Here is a 26,479-nt window from a genome sequence, read left to right as displayed (position 1 = left end):
ACAGCATTTTTTTCACACCTGCCTAAAACGTTTGCACAATACTATATAAATATATAATCATTGACTGAACCTGGGGATGGAAACTTGAAAGCCTGGGTTACACTGAAGCAGTTCTTTACAATAATCTGGATACCACAAACCAGCAGCTGCAAAGCTACACTTAACTTTGGTCTCAGGGATGATTCCCCATAACAAACACAACAATGGCTAGATAGAAGGAGTTCCCACCACTGGTGTGAAATAAAAACAGCCCAAACAACTCTAATCTTGCAGGGACTGCTGGTCCGTCCTCTTTGTGGTCTAGAACTGGGCACCACCAGTCACATCTTGCCTGCTCACAGGTCTGCAGGGACTGGTGGCCTGAGACTCGGGGCCTGGCTTGAATGTGTGAAGTGTACAGGAGGACTGCAGTGTAAGAAGGCAAAGTGCTTGCAGCCATAGTGACTACATGGCTCTCTCCACACGCAATTCAAGAGCAAACTGAGCCCCTCAGTGGCGGTACTGCAGTGCAAGCACTGAGAAAATGAGCAACACATTGAAGTTGCATCTTGCTACAGGATGCAACATTTAACAAAAATATGGTAGAAAAAAGATAAGTCTGCTGCCAGGCCTCTTGGCTGGGTGTTGGACAGGGAGCTGACCTTGGCACGGAAAGGTTGGATTAGAGATGTAAACAGGAGATTAAAAAGAGACAGAGTAAAGAAACTGTGCTTGGAACTCTGTTGCAATCTTGCCATTTACTTCCCATCTGTTCTGCACAAGTAACCCAACTGTCTCCAGATGTACACTTGTGTTTTTTTTGGCAGGGAATTTTTACACAGACAGACAGACAGCTCACTCATATTGCACTCTGCATGTTGAATTGATGTCCCATTCCACTATTTATTTCCTCTTTTTGCCTTAAAACACATCACGCCCCTTAGACAAATTCACGTTTACAGCACAAAATGTTATATCACTACTTCACTTAACCATTACAAACTCCATGGGGGAAGCGCTTAACAAAGGCAGACACTCTTAAATTGTCTGAACACCATGGGGATGCAGGGATGAAGTGTGACCCTTAATATGAGGTTAAAACTGAAAAGAACAGCACAGTGGGGGGGTGCGTGCATGTGCTCAGATACCAAGGCCTAGTGAAAATGTACTGGCCAATTAGGTCTGTTTTGCAGTGAAGGAGGGGTGGATGCTCTTATAGGGGAAGCCAATCCCCTCAGACTTGAGGGTATAAAAAGTTGAAAGCGCAGTTCTTCCCAGATACAGAGGCGCTGTGTGGAATTGACAATGTCAGTGGCTGGAGAACTGTTCAGAGAGGGAAGAGGCAGGGAGAAATGTATGCACTAAGGATAAACAGATAGACAGACAGCTAGAGAGATGTTAGATACAGACAGACAGATAAATAGACTGATAGACAGACAACTAGGAGTCTGTACTCTGTTTTCTAAAGAAAGCTTTTCGTGACTGGGAGAGTCAGGGGTCAGAAGTCCCGGACGGGGAGTCTCGGGCCACACCGCAAGGATACTGCTGGCAGATTCGCACCTACACGCTTAGCAAATAACAACAACACAACACAGGTCAACAATCTGTCAGACTCTTTGCAGAGACGCACAAATTAAATAAAAATACAATATAAGAATCTAAAATCTGAAAGCCTCTCATTCCTTCTCCGAGAAAGGCGGTGGCTGGTGCCTGGTACTCCCCAGCATGCAAGATAGCTGGGCCCTGAGCTACAAACACTGCACTGCCTTTCCAGCTCTGAACATCAAAGAGAATGGGAAGATGACGGGGAGGAGCAGGAATAATTTAAATTCTACTGGAGTAGAAGGAAACAGGCGAGAGACTTTAGCTCCAGGCACTACTCCACACTGCTACACAGGGCTAGAAAATAAAATACCATGCATTTTGTATTTTTGTATTTATTTATTTTAAGGAAAAGGGGGCTGAGATACCGCTATACCATTCTGGTAAACATACGCAAAAGACCACAGACTGATTTTTGTTTGACGCTATCTCAAGAAGATTCAATTTCCTCTTTTCTCTTTTTGCAAGGTTTCCTATTTGATATGTAAACAGAATGTCAGAAATTCAGAAGCACTGTCACCCTCACTGTCCATACCCAGTTTTAACCTACTTTTTCCATCTTTGGACGTGTGATCTTAAGATGAGTGATCACGGCAATTTTTTTCAGAGTTAAAAAACACCGAAGAGATACTTATTAAATTATTCAACAGGTCTCACACCTCTCTGCTTCAGAGGTGTTGGTGCTGAGCAGTTCGCACATTGTCCGTGCCATTCGATCAGTTCAGTATTTGCAGATAATCCTCATTACAATTACTGAATATTCAGACCTGTCTCTTCAAATAATAATAAAAAAAATAAACACAAACACTAAGAGCAGTGAAGAACACCATCTAATCTGTCACACTCGCATCCATTCGTACCAATCATTTCACAGTAAAGGAGAATACTGAAGCGAAGAGCAATGCTGCTTCAGAAGCACTACAGTATCTAGCATTATAAACATTGAGACTGAAATTACTAAGCCTCACTATAAACACAGCATTATCGGGAATCAATGCAGAAATATCCACCCCCCGCCAAAATACATCTGTTCACTATGTATTTAAAAGGGTGATCTTAATGACTGTTGAAATCCTTTCAATAAATGGCAGAAGACAATCTGCACCAATCTCCTTTGTAGTGCACGTCTGTGGTGCACCATCAAGATCAAGTATTTGAAGGCTCTCTCTCGTTTGCCTGGCCAGTTCATTGCAGAGGTGTTCTATGGAATCGAGGGCACTGTGTACCAGCACCAGCGCTGTGATGTGGTATTATTGTGTTATAAAACTGTCATATAATTACACTCCATGTGAGCTGTGTAATGCTGTGCAAAATATCAAGGTGCTGATGGTAATTATATCCTACGTTATATATATATATATATATATATATATATACACATACACACACACATCAACCCATATATACGTAGGATGAGTTTTACGTGCATGTTTTGCATTTAAAATATGCATTTTATTTATATGATGTTTAGTAGGATACATTCTGGTCAGACTGGCTAGAAGTAAAACAGTATAAAATAATCTGAGAGGTCATTGCATGAACCCCATGTGAACTTCAAAAAATTAAAAAAAAAAAAAAAAAAAATTATATATATAGTATAAATAAATAAACAGCAAATATGCATGTGTCTCTTTAAACCTGATCCCTAAACAGTCTTCCATCCTGAGAGACATAATAGTTGCAAATGTAGGCTAGACTTATTTTACCGCCCACGTTATGTACAGGATGAGTCCCGGTTAATATAAAACACAAAAACCATATTGGAAAAAGTGAGAACATTTCAACATAAATAGAAGGTATCAATTTCTAATGTGAAACCAGTTTTACATATAGGAAAATTATAAGGGGGGAATAGACTTGAATATTTTCCCCCTACTATAAATCATTTGAGGCTCCATTAATCCGTAGGCAAACATAACGGATCGTTAAGCCAACATAAACAAGCTTTTGTTTTCACTGCGTTTGCTCCGGGGGAAACAAAAAAACAAAACAGAAACCTTAGGATAAGTGAATACACTGTGTGAAACAATGTGCTTATGTTTAGGAATTTCAAAACGTAAAGTCTTAAATTGGAGGTTAGCGGACAAACAAAATTAACAACATTTGAGACATGAATGAACTCCACTGGAGAGCCTATTGACAGGTCAGACTCAGCACTGAGGTATACAGAACTGGAAATATTCATTACAGCATATTTAAATATTTCCCTTTCCCCTTTTCTCTAAATTGGGAGAGGGGGATGTTTATTCTGAAAATAAATTGGTTACCTTATTCAAGGCTCTAAATCTTGCCCAAAATATAAATAATAATCAAAAGAAGGCTTTCTACAGTGAAAGATTCTCTTAAGGCTTGGTGGTGTGAATATGCTTGAGTGTGAACCTGTGGCAAAATCCGGCATTAATAAATGGAGAAACACACTCTATATTGAATAGAAGTCAGTAGCCCCTATTGGAAAACAATCTCTGCATGTTTTGGTGTCTTTTTGTATTTATATATAATTTAAAAAAAACAGACACCAAAGCCAAAATGCAAGTGGTTAACTGCAATGCAAGAACAGCCTGATAGACAACTGCAAGCCAGACGGTCTGGATCTGTTTATGCACTCCGAGAGCCTCTGGAACAGAAATCCCCCACATTTAACCCTTGGAGAGCTAGACCCAGAGTAACACATCACCCACTGAGTGAAACTGACAAACTGCCAACGTGCATTTTTACCCTGGATCTCCCCACCGTTTACAATTGGTTTCTAAGAATAGATGCGTCTTCCCCATCTTTTCTATTCGCTTGTTTGTTGCTAGGGGAACGGAAGCTCATGAATGGCTAAAGTTATCAGCCACTAAGCAGCGGTAGTGAGGGAAAAAAGGTAAATAAAAGCGATGTAATCCTCTCGTAGCCTACTGGCTGGCGGCCGGGATACGGCGTTTGAAACAGACAGGACAGAGCAGGGTGAGGCCTGGGGAGAGGAGGGGGGGGGGAAGTAAACAAACAGGCACATCCACGCACCCACTCACGCTTACAGAATAACACTGGTCTCTGGCCATCCTTCACCGACACTGGCTGACAATGAAACCCACAAACCCTGCTGCACCTCGGGCACACAGATCTCTCGCTCATTACCTCCATTTACAATTAATTTCAAATTTTGGAAAAAAATACATAGAAAATAACATACATTTCATACTGTGCTTATATAAAATGTTTAAATCATGTATGTTACACAACACATGGTCTGGAAATGACTTTTTTTTATTTGCAAATAGGTGAAGCCATAAGCCATGTGCTTTTTTTGGGGGAATGGGGTTATTTATTTTTTATTTTTTTATTTTATTTTTTTGTGCACTTCCTACACACTAAACAAACAACCTTCACCTAACATGCTCCTTCAGACATAACCTGGAAAGGCTTTTCATGTTTCACATGTGGCCTGAGCAATGCCCATGTTATTTTCTCTACAGTGCTTTCAAATGTGTGTATCCCTATGATGATGACATACGCAACAAAGCACTTCATTGGTGTGTTGGGCTGGGGTGACTTCACTTTCTTTTTTTCTGTGCATTTTCAATTAGGCTGATGCATTTTTAACATGACAGCATGTTTTACTAAATCAACATGGGGAGGGGGAGGGGGAGGGGGGGGTGGATGTTGCATGAGCTATTTTGGTGTCAATCTAAAGACAAATGTTTTTACACATTAAGGGGGAAAATCGAGGATTCCAGCCATAGCATAGATCATTACAAGACTTAAGTGTGGTGGTCATTGTAGACTTTAAGAAGTGCTTAACTAATGAGTCTGAGCCATTTAAAAATCTTTTTACATTTTTAATAAATTCATTGTATACCTTGTTTTGCACTGTAGGGCTTTCTTCCATTTCATTATTGAAAAAAACTGTCAAGGTATGAAAGCCTAACCCTATAGAGACGAATACCATCTTTCCCAATAATACCGAGCCACAAGAATTTTTGTTTGTTTGTTTAAATCTACACATCTTTCAGAGTGTAGTTATGTGTAACTCGAGGGATGATACGAACATGACAAAATCTACCATCAGAAATATTAATGTAGATCAAAACAAAACAATATACAAGAAAAAAAAAAAAAGAAAAAAAAAAATATATATATATATATATATATATATAACGCACAATATGCTAATCTCAGAAGCTAGTGGTTTTTTTGTTTTTGTCCTCTAGAATTCCTTAATAGCCGAAATAAAATAAACTCAGTTTTTAAAGCAGCCCTGGTGGAATACAACTTGCAAATAAAAGTTTAATGACTGATGCTGATGCAAGAATCCCGGTAAGGTTGCAACATTCAGTATCATAGTATAGACAGCCTTGGCTGCTGGGGTCGAGCCTGTTTCCAGACAGGCAACAGCACCTACTACACTTAAGACACTTAAGACTCGTGACATTTATATTATTCAGGATGATTATACAACACTTTCCTCGCAAAGTACTTCAGATATGACTTAAATGCTTTAACTCCATATCTTTGTTAAAGCAACATTGCGTGCTAAGGCTTGTCCCGAGCACAGCCTCATCTCCACGTTTTTATCCGGGAGCTACTGTATGTAAACAGACAGGCAGAAAGACACACACACTATATGGTATATATATAGTATGTACACCCAGATGAGCGTAAGTGTAGTCGAGTTTTGCCTACAATAAGCAAGACTATCTCTCTCAAAACAAGACCATTCCAGATCACATCACAAGAGCAAGATTTTAAAATTAAAGTAAATTGACTGATAAAAAAAATTAGCCTGGGAAGCCCGTTTTTGTTACAGACAGACACTTTAATTATTATTATTTTTTAAAGGACAAAAATGTTTTAAAATTTAACATGGATATACCAAAGACTGCATTTCCCAGATTAAACCATTACCAGCCAGTAATTATTCAGGGTGCATGGAGTATGCAAAAACAAGATTTCTGCATTTTAACTGCTGATGGTCTACCGGCAGGAACCCCACCCCCACCCACCTCTACTTTTACCTTTTTTTTTTTTTTTTTTTTTGAGAAATAATCTCTTTGATCCCATTCTTAAGTTGCTTTAGCATTAAACTAGCTAAATATCCAATTAACTTCTCCATTGTCACAGAAACAAAAACCTTTTAATGTTTCAAAGCATTCAAAATAAACAAATAAATACACTTCTCAGGTGTTACGAGAATATTACATGTGCTGCACATTTATTAGACATACATTTTCATTCTTGGTTGTAAAAAAAAATCCAAAAGCACCAGAGCACGGCTGAAATGGTTTATAATACCACAACAAAAAACAAATAACCCTTCATGGATTTGCATTCCTGCAGCAAAGCTTCACCCCATCTCGCTCCCCCATACTCCAGCGTGTCTGCTGCAGAGCAACTGAAGGGAGTGAATAGTCTGAGGGTGCAGCCGACAATGCACAGAGTGAGACAATGCAGTGGCCAGTGGGCAAGGCTCAGCACAGAATGAATAATACAGTATCTCTTTATGACAATATTAAGAAACTCAGAGTGGAATAAGAAAAGGAAGCCAATGAAGCCCAATTTTGTAAATGTATAATTTTACTGGCTGATGGTTTTTAAGTACATTGCAGGGTATTCACCAGTTCCCCTCTCCCTGCTAGATTGGGACAGTTGCAGTTTCTAATTCCTGCTCACAAAAAGCACCTGCAGGCAACCACAGTATCTCCTGTGCAGCATTTTGACGATTCAGACTATGTAACTATTGCAGAGAACAAATGATTGCCTTTGGGATCTCCGCCCCGGTCCTCTCTCTTTGCCAAGCATCTTGTATTGTGATAATCACGTTGCTTTTGTGCCCTTTTCTGCAAAGGGTGTGGAAACCTAATGCTAGGTCTATAGGCGATTCCTATATGGTTGAGAGAAGAGAGTTTCTTGTTACCCAAAAGCAAGTAAGGCCGTAACTGTGCGATGGCAAAGTCCAAAGATACTTTAACGACTGAACTTTGACAGTAATGCCAAGATGAAAATACTGCATTTAAAGAAGCATTGCCCCCGTCTCAGAGCCAATTTGTAACATCATCCTATACACAGACAGCAGAGGCAGGAAGTGACATGGTAAGTGGAAGTGGGGGTTCTGCGATGTCTGCATTGTTGGCATGACAGTGAAAGCGGACATATCATTTAGCATTGAAGCTATACTTACCAAAATGTTCTCCACTTTTGATTGTACAGATTTACTGAAAAACAAAAGGAAAAAGGAAAATTAATATTGAGAGTTACTTCAGGGAAGTTATCTTCATGTCCATGTTTATTAATAGCCAGCGTCTGCATTGTAAGGCATAAACCCTCCCCACCCAGACCACTGAAGAAATACCAAAGCTACAAGAGATATCTTCACCCCAGCACTGGGAGCCACCCAGCCTGATGTATAAAGAGACAAAGATATCATTCCCAGCTCTGAAACCCCAATAATATCACACTGTACAGACCTTCAGAGTCTGTGAAGAAATTAACTTTACAAGCCGGTATAAACCAGTATTTCATCTAAATGCAGGTACAGTGTGTAAACTATCTCCCCTGACTTGACAGCAATGTGAAGCTGGCAGAGGAGCATGGCACTGGCTTAGGATATAAAGGAGAGGGAGCTCGGGATGAATGGTCAAAGTTATCCTGCCTGCCCGCACCCCGAGACCCCTTTGGTGGCACAGGGCTCTACATGCACTCGGCTTCCCTCTTCTAGTGATGCGCAAAAGGGGAAGTTTATATCTCTTCCCTGGCTAACCTGAATCGCTCCAGAGGCGGCACAAATGTCAGGCCGGGTCAGCATATTAATACAATAGAACACATCATACTTAAAAGGGCTAATGGTGCACCGGTGCTTTTCACCAGGCAGGGCTAATACAGCGTTGGGTCTCAATTAATTAAAGTCAGAGGTTCTGGTTCCAGACAACAGTGGCTCCCATTCGTCTCTTGCTGTAGGTCCTTATGCAGTTGTTGTATTAAATCTCACAACACTGCTGGGAAACTGCGGGAATTGAACCTCGGGTACTATCCTCATAATTATGTCCCACCCTGAACATCAGCCACACACCTGCTGTAGCCCGTGTACAATCCTGGAGTTACATCTGGGCTTGTACACTGACTCCACAAAGAGAGCTCACTAACCATGTCAAGAATGTTTTATTTTGCTTCATTCGAGAATTGCTGACAAAATTATGTACAGTAGAAGTAACTATATAGATATGTATATATTTCAAAATTGTCACAGAAGACTTTGATGTCTCACTTTTCAAAAAACATTTCAGTTTTCCCCTCTTAATAGTATGAACACTAACCATGTCAAAATTAACAGAGGGTCAGAGCCCTACTTGTCTGAATGGAAATCATTCTGCAAGACCCTTACACCCTTAACTTGAGGGTGAAGGGATTCACTTTCAAAGGAACCAAAACACTTCACTGAACTATCAATGCCCTGCTGCAACTGATCTGGCTGTACACTTACATCTATAACAGCGTTTCCCAAACTGTGGTGTGTGAGAACAAAAATTTAATGGCAGACTATCTTTCAAAAAAGGCAGCAAAATGCTCCCCCCCCACAAAAATGTCGCCGAAATGATCGATTACTATACCATGTGTGCCCTACCCCCCCAGCCAAGTTTTTACTGTCAGCACCCCACCCCCGCTCTCGCAAGTCTTTACCGTCAGCACTCCCCTCACCCCTCGTATTCGCAAGTTTTTTCGGTCTGAATCCCATCCTTCGGTAGGTGGGGGGTCCTCAGGCAAACACTGAAACACTGATCTATAACATTTGGTAATAAGATCAAAAAATGACCTAAAGACACACGTGTTTTATTGAACAAAATGCATCTTAAAACCTGATACTGTTTTTTTTTTTTTTTCTGTTTTTACTAACATGTTACGCTCTGTGGTAAACTGGGGTTTCGACTGTGAAACTCTCAATTATGCTTTTCTATTTTTCTTATGCTCACGGTCAACTGCATTCTATTTCTGGTCACAAAAATACAACTGCTGACTGGGAATTATTTAATAAATTCACAGGCTAAAGCTTTAATTTTTAGTACTAGCTGTAGCTCCTCTAAGATTATAGACACTTTTTTCCACTTTTCCTGTGCGTAAAGACCACATTATTTGGCAATAAAGATAATCACAAGTGATGCAAATGTATATTCTCATAATGGATTCTGCCAAGATGGGTACAGGGCTGGAAATAAAGGTGCCCTGCTCGCCCCTAGTGAGTATTTTGAAGGCAGGGTGACTGACAAATATGAATTACTAGGCCACTTGGCAAGCAGCATTTTGTCAATAAAAACAACAAATACACACTTTTCCCCAACTGTAATTTACTTGTATCGCTATGCCATGAGTTTTGTCAGACTGTTGCATCTTTGGTATTTTATGTCATGCTGAACTGATTTCAATGACACAAGTCCACCATAAGCTTTCCACATTCTGTACTCGAGGCCACAGCATCAATGGACGAGTTCGATGAGCAGATTCAGCGCAGAGTATGTGATCTGTAGATCATCACACACCAGGGGTTTTAGCGCTGAGATTTGTGCATCATTCAATCTGCGCAGAATCAACACAGCGCCTTGACTAAAGAACTCGCCCAGTCTTCCCCGGTATTCTTGTGAGGATTTTTGTGAGTCAAGGTAACTTAAAGGTTAGATAAATCATGAAAGATGTAAGGTTTGTTCCTTAAGCCTCTCTAATCCAACCGCAAAGAAGTCTAAAAATGACGTGAGTCTAGTGGTGGGCGGTAGTACTGGTACCAGCGGGGCACAATGATACCTAAATGTAGCAGTTCTTATATTGTGGACTCCAAGGAGTACCATCTACCACTGTGACATATGGAACCACCAGGAGATGATCCTGCCATGATTCAATGAGCCGCACGTGCAGTTGATAAAACTGAAGCATTATGGCGGAACAATGTTCCTCATCTTGTTTAAAAATAAATAAATAAGGTAATGGTACCCGTTTGATTTGTGATTATTTTGGAATCTTTTGCAATGAAGAGGGCCTGGCATTGACAATGGAAATCCAAACTGCAGAAAAAATCTAAAATAAAATCAGGCAAGAGAAGGCCTAACAAGGCAATTTGTTTAAACATTTATTGGATCGACATTCAGATCTATGTGCAGATGTCATACGGCAGGATTGTAAAATAATTGAGCTCTCTTTTATTTAAATAACAATAAGAACTAAAACATTATTTCCATTGATTTTATTGGGATAGAGGATGCTAGTGAATTATTAGGCCAATATGTTATTTAGATTGCATTCCCACTAGCACGATCTGGGAATAACAAAGAATTCTGTGAGGCAAACCGCCACAATTTATTGAAAGTATAGCAGCAACAGTGAGGACAAGATGTACACATTAAAACACTAACTACGATACTAGTTTCCTATAGTTTCCTAGTTTAAGTTTATTAAAACAGCTGCTGAACCTGCAGTACAAGAACACTGTCTTCACTTAGAGTAACGCTAGTTGCAAGACAGAAAGCACTAAAGAAATAGTGTTTGGCTTAAGTATACCTGAAAATTATGAAAAGGAAAGTATTAAAATCCACCAAAAATAAAATAAAGAAAATGTAGAAATGCCCTTACAACTTTAAGATCATGTCAAAGTCCCAGACGCAGCCAGCAAAACAAACAAAACAATATGGACATGCCTGCTTTTGCTGTGAAAAAAACCTACCACTGGTGAAACAACTGGAGCCTATTTGATAACTTTCTGTAAATTATTATTCCTGTATTTGGATATATTTTTTGGAGGTGAAACTTGAACATAAATGATACAAATGAAACCCCCTTTAAAAGGGATTGTAAGTACAGTAGCTTTCAAGTGGAGCGTGTCAAGTATGGAGAGTAGACCCCTCATTTTTCACTTGTGAATTTGCGGACTATTATTTTGTACTTTAAATTATTTGTTAGTTTGCATTCTCAATGAGGTGTTATCAGCATAAGAAAGTTGTATGTTGCAACCCACAAAATACTTGACTTACTTACACACCATTCCTTGAAAAAACAAAACATTAAAACATGTTATGAATTATTGTTTTAATGGAATATGGTGTAAAATATTAATAAGTAAAGGTATTTAAAAATTACCAGGAACTCAATTAGTTTTATTACTGTTCTGCTTAAGGTTTATTTTCTGGTGCTATCCTGTATCGAGTATCCAGATACTAAAATTAGTATTGGTATCTAGGAGCAACATTTTGGTATCGCCCACCACTACGTGAGTCAACCCAACTGTGATCCAAAAAAGGGACCAGGAATTTCCTTGCCTCTTGGCAAAAATAAAGGGAGGATTGGCTACGATATGATGGGAAAGTTATGTGTTGTACTGCTTGTAGAGCACACAGTTCTATATTCAATAAACCTTTATTTGACAAATGCACTAGTGTAAATGTATTTGTTTACTTAGCTTTTGTTACAATGTGGTGAAAATTATTTGGACTAGTAATTTTTTTTTTGTCTAGTAAAAATGTCAGGCTACTAGCCACCTGGCTAGTGTCAAAAATCCTTAAGTTTTAGTCTGCTGGGTATCTAGGCACTAGGGTGTCTTGTAGTGTTATTTTCAAGTTCAAAGCATTTGTATATTCCTTTTTCCACCCCCCTCCCCCTTTTTTGAAGATCAAATTTACCTGGAACTGAACCTTGCTTAGCTGCGTGGAAATCCAGGGAAAGTTTAGCATTTGGCAGCATTATGCAAATAAGGTTGGTCTTAAAAGTCATCAATAAACACAGCTGCATTTCAGATGCTGATTAATAATATAGTTTTTGAGGTAGCTGGTAATATAAATTATTCCTGACCTTAAGTGGGTCCAATTATAGCAGCCTTGGCAAAGCGGAGCAATTTCAATATCAAACAGGAGAGAGAAAAGTACAACAAAAACAACACACACAAATAATGATTCTAGTTAACCAGAAGCCGCTCATTGACAGTGATGTCATTTCTTCTTCCCCATCAATCGCATGCTTCCATGTTTTAGTGATATAAAAGGTGTCTGGGGCTGTATTCATAGGCATATCTTCACATCCTTTACAATGGGACTCTCAAGCCAGCATTACACTGAAGATGTGCGAGAGATCACCATGACTTTAAAGCACAAAGCAAAACATATTACGAACAGCAATCCATGCATCCAAAGTCTGCAGAACTCTCTTAAAAAACAGATGTAGTTTAAATATTGAAGGCATTAAGAGCAACTGTCCTTATTCAGGCAAATTCTTGTGGATTTCTTGCAATGATTTGTTTTGATTAAACTTACCTTTGTTAAAACTAGTCTTATGTTTTTTGCACTGAGAAGGCTTATTTTTCAGAAGCATTTCCTTCAAGAAACCCAACTACAGATTTCCATAGTAGCTTAACCCACAGAGACACGTGAGTCAGTGCAGCTTGGTTTATATTAATTTCAACACCACTGAGAGCCATGTATCCTTGCTTCCTAGAACTCTGCATGTTGACCCCGAACAGTTTAATCAATTTAAGTCAATCCGCCTTGGTAATCTTCTGCCTTCAGCTGTTCTGCAGTCAGTAAGTTTGCAGCAGGCTGTTAAATGAGTAATTTAGTACAGGTGAAAAGGATTCTCTTCCACTAAAAGGCTAGGCCAAAGACAGTTACAGTTCTTGTATTCTGAGTTGGAAATTCAGTACGGTAGATATCAGGGTAGTGACATGTAATATACTCCTCCACCCCCCCCACTGCAACCACCACAAACATACAGAATTTACTTCTGAGCCAAACCCAAGGACAATCTGAAGCTTCTCATAAGAATACTTAAAAGTTAATTTGACCTTCTAGGGAGAAATTAGTGCAAAGATCTGTGCAGCCAGATTTTATGAAAAGTGTTTGAAATTACTTGTTGGTGACACTGTGACTAAATGCCATTCCCAGGTGGCATTTAACAATTTTGAAAAACAGGATTTAACTACTTCAGTGGCTGTATAGACCTCTTCAAATTAAAGATTTGTGCATTGTTATCATTAAAAACTGGAATTGGTAAATGCATTTACTGTGCAAAATGGCAGCTGTGTGTCCATATTATACACAAGCCTTTTGGAGCACTTGCAGAAATGGACAAATAATAAACTATAGCCTATAACTCTTTATACAATATCAATTTTTCAAGAAATAAAACCCTAGCAAATGGAGCAACCAAACAAATGAAAAAGTAAAAATGTTGCTGTGTTTTTGTCACAGGAATCTGATTCTATAAAACAAACAACACACACACACACACACACACACACACACACACACACACACACACACACACACACACACACACACACACACACACACACACACACAAACCATTCAGATTTGCGATCACTAACTGAAAGCCTAGGACGCAACTTCTCCTATTCTAAGCAGTGTCTCAGCGTAAGGGGCTCCTGCTGCTCACTATTCATGTACTATTTATAAAGAATGTAAACAGCAAGTGAGCAGGAAGGGACAACCCAAGCTGCTCGCTGTCTGGCTCCTCAATATGGCCGCCTCAGGGAGAAAGTGGATTGCCTGCTATCTCTCTCTAAACCCTAGCAACTGCAAATCTCAGCGCGCTCACAGAACAGACCAGTATGGCTGGCACTTCAAAGGCCTTCTATTCTGAATGACCCACGTGAAAGACGCATCGGTTCCTATCTTACCTCCTCCATTGTGCAGATTTCCTAAGGGGGGCTGAGAATTAGGCCCTGAAGGCACTGTCTCCTACTGCTGCCCTATTTGAGTCTGTTTGGCATCCACTCTTATTTTGAAAGGTCTGGGGACCCACAGTACAATATACCTCTATACAACACAGCACAGATCACAGAGAATGGGTCTTCCCCCGCGGACACTCACATACCCGCTCTCGTTGCACCACCAAGAGCTGCTGGAAGCAATAGAAATCAACTGGCAAAAGCCACCATTCCCCCATCTTACACTGCCAGTTCTGTCAGCTGCTTGGCAATGGTGGGAACCACAATATTTGGTCCAATGCAAAGTGCTGCAAGGATTGGCAGAAACTAGTTCACAGTCTGCTTCCAGGGTTGATAAATTCAGAGTCGCTCCTCACTGATGGAAAAAATAAAAGAACATTTCAAACAGGAGCAGAGGAGGTGTGCTAAGGATTACAGTAAATGCACAAATTTGCCTGAGAAGTGTTTTCCTTTGTGGGAAAATGAAGGTCGTTTGGGGATCAGAGATTTTTCATAGAAGTAATATAATTTGAAGTGTGCTTTCAAATAATGTAATAAATGGCACCTTCAAGAACCAAATCTGTACTGTTGGATTTCATTTCAATATAGATAATAAAATAGTTAAATAAAATTAACATTTTACATTATAGTTGTCAAGTTTTTATTGACATCTTTTGAGCAAAGACTGTTCTTGATCTGAGCTCTACATATTTTTAAATAAGTAAAAATCTCTTCAGTTGTAGGTGATTAGACAGTATTGCTTTGCAGAAAATAGACCTGGTAAATTATAAAATACTAAAAAATAAAAATAAAATAAAAAATGCACTGAAGTCAATTAGAGTCTGTAATACTTAGGAGCTCCAGCACAAGCTTCACAGGGACACAAAAAACAGAATCATCTTCGTGTTCACCTCAAACCCGAAGGCTCCCAAACCACAAACACCCAACTGCGCTGCTTTAGCTAGCAGGATTTACATGGATTTCAAGGTACTTACTAAATTTAATAAGCACGAGTCATCATGAACAGTGCGCAGTCCACACTTCTGATACCTGCACTTCGGCCTCCATTAATGCCAAAATTAAACTGGTAAAGTATAAAAATACAGAGAGAACTAAAGAGTGGGTTAGGTTTACCTCATCTATCCACTGACAAATCAACCTGCTTGCAGTCCTACAGTCATTAACTGGACACAGATCCAACATGGTGCAAACCTCACATTTGAGTTTCAAAACACAACCAAAAAGCAGACAGGCACTATTATACTCGTTCTAAGTTTCTCAGACAAGCCTGGTGCAGACTTAGACTGTGGTTGGGGGATTCCATACACTTAATGTACATTTTAACAGATAACAGCTACACATCCAAACCCAAAACCTTAAAACATATTAAAGAAATCCTTTCATCACCCAATTGTGTGCACAGCATGATGGGCCCCTGAAACAAGGGCCATGAATGTGTAAAACACTGCATGCCTAGAAAGCAGGAATTGGGAGCTGTGTACTATGCATCAGAGGAAAAAAAATAAAAGCCTGCTGATAATTCTTTTCCTTGAGCATTTTCTTTATTCCAGTGAATATCTCCAGTAGTAACAGGTCACCCACTGCCAGCAGAATGTCTTTGCCTGAAATGAACTGCCCCACTTTGCTCCGACCGATGCTACACACTCCCAAACGCCGAGCTGTATGGTCTTAAAACATGAAGCAGTGTACTGGAATAGGAGTGGAAAAAAATCGAAATAAATAATAATCTAATTATATTTTATAATGTATATTTTTAAGGGAATGCACTGTATACTGCTTTATATTTACAAGAATCTCCATCTGTGCCGTTTATTGAGAAAAATATATGGGTTTTTTTGTGTCCCTCGGCACAGTGTAATATAGCAGGGCTGCTAATGATTAATTTGTAAGTGCAATGGATCATGGAATGTGTAACGCCATTAAAGCTGTTCTGGCATCCCATCCCAATGTTAAAATCAAGTCGTCTGGTGCCTGTTTGTTTTTTTGATGTGTCAATGACTGCTCGGCTAAACGGTGGCTTTCCAACAAAATCAAGGCTCGAAAGAGACAAAGCTTAATTAAAATACACTGCCACTCATAACGTGCAGTTAGTCAGATTTAGGCTCGGGAGGTTTTTCAGATTCAGAGTTTTTGCATAGACTGTACATCTGTCCATTATCAGCTTAGAAGCACTAATTCCTGCAAACATGAATGTCAATCCAACACGAAAAATAACAAGCTTTGATACCATGGAACAACAACAACAACAAGCCCTGACACAGCACTTAACTAATCCATTAATTTAAACAAAAACAGACACGCCCAATACCTGAAGGAATAAATTACAATCTAATTTACATCTTACACTTCTCAGACTCCTCCCTTAATCAAAATACTGATCAAATGGCATTTTTATTTTTCTTGAAGAACAGACAGAGGCTGGTTAGGGGACAAAACCATTGCATGTTCTGGTTAGGCTTAGTGTAGTTATAGCCCATGTTCTGAAAGCAAGGCACTTCCCAAAAACAGACCATTCACTTCAAGAATACAGGAGGTGAAAACAAGCTGGCAACTCTACTACCACTACCACTGCTGCGACATCTGTGAGAACCCTGATGAGAAATGGTGAAAAACTACACACTGCTTATGAAAAATAAAACCATGGTTTTGCTATGCCTTACGTTTACATAAAATAGGCTGCATACAGGCAGTGTATTAAGTAATGGTGAATTCAGGGATACGTTTCTGTAACATACTGTGCATACGTACTATGCATTTTTAATATGGTAAATATTTTAACAAATATGTTTAGATGACACAGATAATTAGGTTTAATTCACAATGCAAAAAAGCACATAAAATCCTGCTAACTGTGCCTTTTTTTCTTTCTTGCAAATGAAGTCACATTAAACCATCTCCACTCCTCACTGCAATGAAAGCAGGCAGCGAGAACGAGTCTTGCTAGTCTATTATTCTCTCAGAAGCTTAAGCATCTCAGCACAATCTCGGAGGAATTTCAGCCTTCACGGTTTTAAGTGGCAAAACTACTACAAGGAGACAGAGCTGCAGCTACTGAATAATTAAAAATAAACACTGCTGTTTTACTACCAAAATGCACAGGGCAGAAACAGGAACTTTGAGGAGGTATTGCTATTATCATTGTTGATATTAATACTACTACTACTATTATTGTTAATATTATTAAGAATAACATCAACGTTAATAAGAATAGTAATAAAGAATTGTGCTCTTTACCAATGTATTTAATGCTCTCCATAGGGAATTGCACAGAATGGGACACATTTTATGTATGATGGGATGACGGAATATCTGCCACTCAAAATGGTTTATGAGCAGTTTCCTATATGTCTGTGATAGGACAACGCAGACTAACACCTATAATTCGCTCAACTCATTTCATGACTGTCATAAAGGGTGCCAACTTATTTTATTTTGCAAATTTAACACTTAGTTTGGAGGCAAGCCCATGTGCCCTGCCCCCCTGTGATGTACAGAGTTGTCAAAACTCTAAAAATCGCAACTCTCTGACAAATGAGTTGGTGTATAAGAAGTGCTGAAAATCGTTTGTAAACAGTTCTGGGACCAACAGACATACCCAGGACACATTCTCCAGAAACCACCACCTGGCTCAAGAGGCAGAGGGTTCAAGGGTTAACAAATCAACCTGTTGCACAACGTAGCCATTTGAATAGATTTCAGAGTTCCATGTGTATCTATTTAGTGTCTACAAATCTACAAACTGCCACCAAAGAGATGTTTTCAAACACATAACACAAACACACACAATCTCCATAGCTCCTGCCATTGAGAGCATGCTGGGGAAAGAAGTCTTCCTCAGAGTGGTTTTATTTGCGTTTTCATGTATTAATTAATTTATTTGTTAATCATACCAACACAACAATGAAAGGAACAGAAGAGAATATTTTTCATTAAACACAACTGTTCATCTCCTCAAGCAAACACTGACACCAGCGGCCTCACTGGACAAACTTGTGGTATTTACCTTTAACTTAACTTAAGGCCAATAATAATTTAGTGTTAACCTCTAAGGTTTGTTTTCTTTCTACCAATCACACTGGGGCCATCTGTCTGAAATCTGGAAGCACATGCTGTGAATAAGACACCGGGCAAAACTGTGTGCCTGTTGCAGTACAACAGTGCAGGTATAGGTGAAAGCTAGCCCTGCATAAAACACTTGTCCCAGTGACAGCAGCAAAAACAGCCTATTGCACACCCACTGTACTGATAGTGGGAACACAGAAAAGGGACTGGAGGAGACGTGCACTGAAAGAATGAATAATTTATTATGTCTGGCGTTATAATGAAAGATTGCAAAACACATGCTGTCACAAACCTTAAAGAGCTGCCATAAAGGATTTAAGGACATTGGTAACAAGGGAGAGTGAGGTGTGAGGCATTAACAGCATAGGCAGATTCTACCGAATCTCCAGCTACACAATCAAAGGGCCTATGTTCATATCCCAGCATTCCACACTTTCATCTTGAAGCCTTCTAGAAACGTACGTGGCAATGCAGAATTATGGAACATACCACCGGATCTGTTGGGTTAAACAGTGAAGGTATTCCAGCTTCAAGCAGGTAAACAATTCAAGATAGTTGAAATCCTCTTTGGATTATTGTATGTTAGGGTTTATATTTAATTGAATACAGACAGGCTAATTGATTAAATAAACAAACAACAAACAAACATACATAAACACTGAGGTCAGATATCATGGAAGTGTGTGCAGAGAGAAAACAAGAACATGTATTACTTTCGCTTTATGTAAACAGTCTTTGAGAAGCGGGCCACCATTTTGGTATGTACAAAGGCTGATGTCGAACGAACGCTTCTGATTGGCTGACAAGCAAATTGCAATCTTTTATTATACACGAAGTTGCCCCATCCCTCATTACCTGCTTGCAGAAATGTTTGTACTTACAGTAAATCCTGGGGAAGACTCTGGTACAGTATGTAACATTAAAAAGACCAGGCACAAAATGTGCGCCAATTATAATTAAACTGTTTACAAAAACTAGATTAATATAGAAATACAAGAATATTCCAACTAACTAGATCACAGCAGCCAATACTTCCTCATTCTCCTCTTAGTAACTAATGTTTTAATCACTGCCACTGATGAACAGGGAACGTGAGAAAGAAAATAAACCAAAATAAAAGATAGCTCTTGAATAAAGCCTTGTCTTATTAAGAAAGCAACCCGGCACGAATGCTTGCAAGAGTAAACAGCTGTCTGACACTAGTTTCGCATTTGCCAGTGGTAGAGCTCATATCAAATTCTCTTTGAAGATATTCATCCACTTTGTGCATGGATTTCATTTTTCCCCCAGCCCCATTATCAGTTTTTTTCCTTTCCTCCTTTTTTCTTTAGACTGCTGAAAGGAGACTCCACTTCAGACATCTTGGGGAAATGCAATCAGAGGCGGTGGATCCAAACTTCCATTTTATTCCTGTAATTTCCAGTGGGGAGCACACATCTCTAGATGACACAGGAATTTTCACCACTGGGGGATCGAACATGGTTATCCTGTTCTAGATCCAACAAACACTGGCTTTAGATAGCACTTGTCCGGTGTTAACAGCATACCTGACTGTTGCCGTTTGCTTTTGCGTTCACTCAAACGTATCCTCTTAGAGTAGAGCATGGCTGGTAATGCAGTTGTTCCTAGATTTCACTGTGGATGCCACATATTCAAAAATAAGGGGGGGGCAACTTCAAAAACAATGTGTTTGCTTAGAATGTTTAATTAACAGCTCAAATGGTCAGTGACTGTGACATGACAGCACAGAGACTGGCACAGCATTCAAAAAAATTAACTGCTTACTACAGCATGCATTAGAGAGTTTAAAACTGCAAAAACAAAACCCCAACAGAATTCCCCAAAACAGAAGAAGTGCTGACAGGAACTTGGTCAAGAATTAAACCGAGTGGTGGGGAAGCAAAAATGAATGGCTTCGATTTAATTTTTTTGGGACTTCAGTTAAGATTTGAGTGTCATCTGTGTGATATTTTGAAGGATAGAAAATCACACTTCTACTGTAAACATATGATAAGAGTTATGAAGTTAACCATTGAAGATCTGGAAGAAAGGAAAATAATCTGAGACCCCAAATAGCACGTATTATGTCCCAAACATGACCATTTTTTAGACAATGAAGACAGCAGTCCCATAGGAATATGTTTTTACTAAGTGAGAAAAACAACAATGAATAATGAGGTTCTGTCTGTTCCATCACAGATACACTGTCACTTCTGGAGCTCTAACAACCACTAGAACAGCTTCAAAGGAAGTGGAAAATTCCATAGGAGATCTGCTACAAGATTGACTTAAAGAGTCCGGTGCTCGTTTTTCTTTGTTTAGTATTCTTTTTTTAATAATTAGCTACTTTCCAATCTAGCGCCCATTCCCGTCACCTGCAGGTTATGTCTTTGTTAATGGTACATTTTGTAAACACATCACAATAACACACATAAAACCACAAATAGCACAACTGTTTAAAACAAATAAAATAAATGTATATAGTAAAAATAAAAAATAAAAAGATAGTCTAATCCTATATTGTTCTTTTTCCAATTACTATTTCTATTACTCTTCTACTCAGTAACTGGTCTGAAAATTAATCTGACCCAAATCACCCTCCAATTCCTGACTCATGCCTATTCACCACTCAAAAAACAGAGCATTCTACACACTGAATTCCCATCGGAGGACTCCACAACAAGGGCCTTATGAGACTAATAAGCCGAGAGGTCTTCTAATAAGATCTGTGCATATGTATATCATTTTATAATATTCCGTAAACAGTCTGAAACCTACAAAACAAACAAAACCACTATACTTGGACAAAGCAGGCACTGAAGACCACAATCTAAAGCCAGCTTACACACACATTGTGGAGACATGCTCCGATGAGCAGCAATTGCACATGCTGACCTTTGCTACCCTTTCTAGGTAACAGAACTTTATTAAAATCATAAAATAAAGATAAAGGATGTAAAATACAATATAAACACTCAATCACAATGGAATATTTATTTTACATTTGAAGGAGATGGCATATTTGTCTGCCAGTCAATTACAAAAAACTAAATTCTGAGAACTGTATGGCTGAGAGCTTATGTTTAAATATTACTTTCATTATTATATTTCTTACGAGACACCCTTATCCAGGGTGACTTACAATTGTTTCAATATACCACATTATTTTTGTGCATACAATTACCCATTTATACAGCTGGGTGTTTACTGAAGCAATCTAGGGTACCTTGCTCAAGGGTACAACAACAGTGTCCTTTGGGACTGAACCCACAATGCTCTACTCCAGAGTCCATAGCCCTAACCGCTACTCCACTCTGTTATAGACTCAAGACAAAAATAAAATAAAAAATTGGGGGGGGAGGGGGGGTGGTAACCCAAAGTGCAGGAATTGTTTCTTGCCAGTAACAGTGATCAAATGGAATATCTGACACTCCTTTCACTGAACATGCTTTAATGCCCCCACTTTGACTGGCAGCAGATAAAAGCAGGGAGTTGCAAAATTATAACAATACACTTTGTTCTTCTACAAAACCAGACATCAACTGGATGCCCAAAATGCCAGTCTGCCTGCATTTGTGAGATGCAAATAAAACCACAAGGGGGGTGGGGGAAAGGTGAAGAGTGACATCCTGACACGTCATTGCAAGAACAATATTATACAGCTGGCAGTTGTGAGGGTCTGGAACAAACTACCCAGCCACGCAGGTGAAGCCGACTATCTAGGTTCATTCTGGAAGTGGTTGACAAAATCAGGGCATCGATTAGCTACCAAATCGAATGAGGAAGCATTGCTCAGACAGCGCCTCCCATTTGGAACCTCTCTTACATCCTCATTAGACTGATCATCCCTGTAAAACTCTGGTCCATTTCCCCAGATCTCCCCATCACTGGATCTGGACATGTCATCCCAATTGATACCACTGTTGAGGAATTCCTGAAATGAATCATTAATAGACTACAGCCTATATGCAGTATTTACAGTATACAGTGAGGGGAAAAAGTATTTGATCCCCTGCTGATTTTGTATGTTTGGCCACTGACAAAGAAATGATCAGTCTATAATTTTAATGGTAGGTGTATTTTAACAGTGAGAGACAGAATAACAACAAAAAAATCCAGAAAAACACATTTCAAAAAAGTTGTAAATTGATTTGCATGTTAATGAGGGAAATAAGTATTTGATCCCCTATCAATCAGCAAGATTTCTGGCTCCCAGGTGTCATTTATACAGGTAATGAGCTGAGATTAGGAGCACTCTCTTAAAGGGAGTGTTCCTAATCTCAGCTCGTTACCTGTATAAAAGACACCTGTCCACAGAAGCAATTAATCAATCAGATTCCAAACTCTCCACCATGGCCAAGACCAAAGAGCTGTCCAAGGTTGTCAGGGACAAGATTGTAGTCCTACACAAGGCTGGAATGGGCTACAAGACCATCGCCAAGCAGCTTGGTGAGAAGGTGACAACAGTTGGTGCGATTATTCGCAAATGGAAGAAACACAAAATAACTGTCAGTCTCCCTCGGTCTGGGGCTCCATGCAAGATCTCACCTCGTGGAGTTTCAATGATCATGAGAACGGTGAGGAATCAGCCCAGAACTACATGGGAGGATCTTGTTAATGATCTCAAGGCAGCTGGGACCATAGTCACCAAGAAAACAATTGGTAACACACTATGCCGTGAAGGACTGAAATGCTGCAGCGCCCGCAAGGTCCCCCTGCTCAAGAAAGCACATGTACAGGCCCGTCTGAAGTTTGCCAATGAACATCTGAATGATTCAGAGGAGAACTGGGTGAAAGTGTTGTGGTCAGATGAGACCAAAATCGAGCTCTTTGGCATCAACTCAACTCGCCGTGTTTGGAGGAGGAGGAATGACCCCAAGAACACCATCCCCACCGTCAAACATGGAGGTGGAAACATTATGCTTTGGGGGTGTTTTTCTGCTAAGGGGACAGGACAACTGCACCGCATCAAAGGGACGATGGATGGGGCCATGTACCGTCAAATCTTGGATAAGAACCTCCTTCCCTCAGCCAGGGCATTGAAAATGGGTCGTGGATGGGTATTCCAGTATGACAATGACCCAAAACACACAGCCAAGGCAACAAAGGAGTGGCTCAAGAAGAAGCACATTAAGGTCCTGGAGTGGCCTAGCCAGTCTCCAGACCTCTATCCCATAGAAAATCTGTGGAGGGAGCTGAAGGTTCGAGTTGCCAAACGTCAGCCTCGAAACCTTAAATGACTTGGATAGGATCTGCAAAGAGGAGTGGGACAAAATCCCCCCTGAGATGTGTGCAAACCTGGTGGCCAACTACAAGAAACGTCTGAACTCTGTGATTGCCAACAAGGGTTTTGCCACCAAGTACTAAGTCGAATGGGTCAAATACTTATTTCCCTCATTAACATGCAAATCAATTTATAACTTTTTTGAAATGCGTTTTTCTGGATGTTTTTGTTGTTATTCTGTCTCTCACTGTTAAAATACACCTACCATTAAAATTATAGACTGATCATTTCTATGTCAGTGGGCAAACCTACAAAATCAGCAGGGGATCCTCCACTGTACATATAGAGTATCAGAAAAAGGCATTCCATAGCATCAAGGGAGAGCAAAGGTTGTGGCAAAGTTATGTTTTACTGTTCTTGGTCCCAAGAAATGAGGCTGGAGCTGTCTAACAGGAGAGAGACGCTCCATCAGTATCAATCCAAAGGCGACACCCTGTACTGCCTTTACATGTTCAAGGATAGGAGGAAAATAACTGCAACACTATTGAACATTTTAACTAATTTTAAAAGGCAACAATGTACATCACTTTTGAGAATAACAGACAACAAGCACAAGAAGAACTGGACACAAATGCCTGGTTCATTATGTTTTTTTAGGTCACAATACAGTATCCAACCAAGTCAACCAGCACTGCGCAAATTTCACAGGACCTCACAGGTTGATGAAATGTATTCGCTGGATATCCTTTAGCAGTTGCACCTTAGATGTTCCAAATAAACACCTCAGGTCCATGTGAAAACACGGTACCAAATTACTTTAGAGTAACGGAGATGTTTTCTGGAGAACTAATTTTGTACTCATGGAGACCAGCGGTATATTTGGCGCAAACAAAGTGAAGCTTATGTTGATAAGAACATAACCGCTTTGAAGTGTAAAGGCTGATCCGTTTTGCTTTGGGCCTGTTTTGCATCCTCCAGTCCTGGTGCCCTTGCTAGATCTGAAGGACAGATGGATTCCAGAAAATTCTGGGATATTTTAGCCAAAAACCTGGCACAACCTCTGCCAAGAAGCTCAAGCTTGGTCGCAGATAGACTTTCAACACAGTGAAAATACAAAGCACACATCCAAAGTTTACAAGCAAATGGTTAATGTAGCACAGAAAAAATATCCGTGACAGACCATCACAACCTCCAGAGCTCAATCTAATAGAAAAGCTGAAGAGGTTCTGGTTCAATATCGCTCCTGAGAAGATTAACCTATTAGAAGGCTACAGGAAGTGCCTCCTGCATGTTATCAAAAGCCAAGGATTCATAAAGTACAGATTGCCTGGGTATGATTAAATTAAAAAAAAATGCCTTAAAGCTTATAGCTGTTTATGACAGCTGTTGATATATTGATACAGTTCAATTAATTACATTTTGAGTGATCCGTAATGAAATATACAAAGTGTACACTAGGGCTACAATGAGTATTCTAACTATTCCAATACATCGAATAAAAAACAAAATTAGAATTTTGTCTTTGATGATTCAAGACTTTCACGATTGGCCAGTGGTGAACAAAATTTCAGAATGCATTTTTCCCGAAAAAACAATCAACAAGTGAGCTGCACTGCATGCAAATCTAATCATGACACAAAAGTACAACATAGGACTATGCATTTAAACGTAAACACTGGACTGAAGCATTTTAAACAATGACATACAAAGAAATACACTAGTTCAGTAATGAAGTCAGGCGCATTCTTTTGAAACTGAACTTATTCATGCTTAAGCATGCTGCAGTAATGTTTTACATCAGATATCTTTTCTCGCACCAATAAGACCATTTTACTTCTGTACAGCTGCAGTCTTATATTTCCAAGTGAAGGCCCCATGGCACCAGTAAAATCTATTTTTTATGATCATGCACTGCAGATTTCATAAGGTAAAATATGATCTAATAAGTAGTTTACAATTAACATACTTATTGCAGATAACTGGGGTGGTATGAAAATTTCACAATATGAAAAACTAACAATAAATACCCAATACATCAACATAACCTTCAGGGAAGGTGGGAAAAGGGTCATTATGGTTTTCCAGGCACACAACAGAGCTAGACATTAAATGTTTGATAATGGTTTCTGGCTTTCCTTAATGAAAATGTCTTTCATACGTTTGCATACTGGTAATTATCGTAATTATGAGAACTGTGGTGCATGAAATGTTGACGGTATGCAGCCATACATATATTTCCAAAAAACATTTTTTTATTTTTAAAATCTAGATTAGATTAAGTAATGAAAGGTAGGACGTAACAAGGGCCAATCAAACTCCACACCTACAGCTATGCAAACACGGGACTCCCCGAGAACTGTGTCCAGTGGCAGTCATGACCACTGCCCAGCTGCTGCTTTTACTTTTTTCTTGGCTCTCCCAGTAACACAAGCACATTCACACTGTTGCCAACCATCTGACCCAAAGTCGAGCCCAAAGTGTAGGCCTGCTAGCACAAAGAGGCAGTTAATCTGATCAGTTCATCTCATTCTTCCTCATCTGTGCAGATATACCAGCATTACCTTAAACTACAACGACAATACTCTCTCTGAGACACCCCTCCTTGCCTCCCCTGCTGCTGTGCAGTCTGAGATGCTTGGATTGTCCTAGCTTACAGCTCACTCCCACCCAGACAGCCCTCCTTTATCTCTCTCGACCCCATTGCTCCTGCTCTGCTGTTAGAGCCATCACAGTCTCTCCTTGCCTCACTTTCAAACATGCTGTGCCTGTTCCTTCTACTCCATCACCCACCTGTGGCAGAACCTACTATTCATGTGGCCCATCTCTCTCAGCTGCTCCATTATCTCCTAAAAGCTCACCTGTCCATGCTGGACTTGTAGATGCTATCTTGCGATCCTCCCTTGCAACCAATCATTGCAGTG

General features: G+C 39.7%; 1 protein-coding gene across 1 annotated transcript in view; it reads right to left on the bottom strand.

The window, feature by feature from the left end:
* LOC136747963 (DNA-binding protein RFX7) overlaps positions 1-26,479 on the bottom strand; it is a 47,663-nt gene that overhangs the window by 13,962 nt on the left and 7,222 nt on the right. Inside the window, exon 2 of the mRNA XM_066701339.1 lies at positions 7,739-7,772. Coding sequence (XP_066557436.1) covers positions 7,739-7,772 — 34 coding nt within the window. The remainder of the gene's footprint in view (positions 1-7,738; positions 7,773-26,479) is intronic.

The sequence above is a fragment of the Amia ocellicauda genome, chromosome 4, assembly GCF_036373705.1.
Source record: "Amia ocellicauda isolate fAmiCal2 chromosome 4, fAmiCal2.hap1, whole genome shotgun sequence".
Classification (NCBI taxonomy): Eukaryota; Metazoa; Chordata; class Actinopteri; order Amiiformes; family Amiidae; genus Amia; species Amia ocellicauda.
Note: the sequence above shows the minus strand (reverse complement) of the source record. Positions and strands in the feature narration are given on the sequence as shown.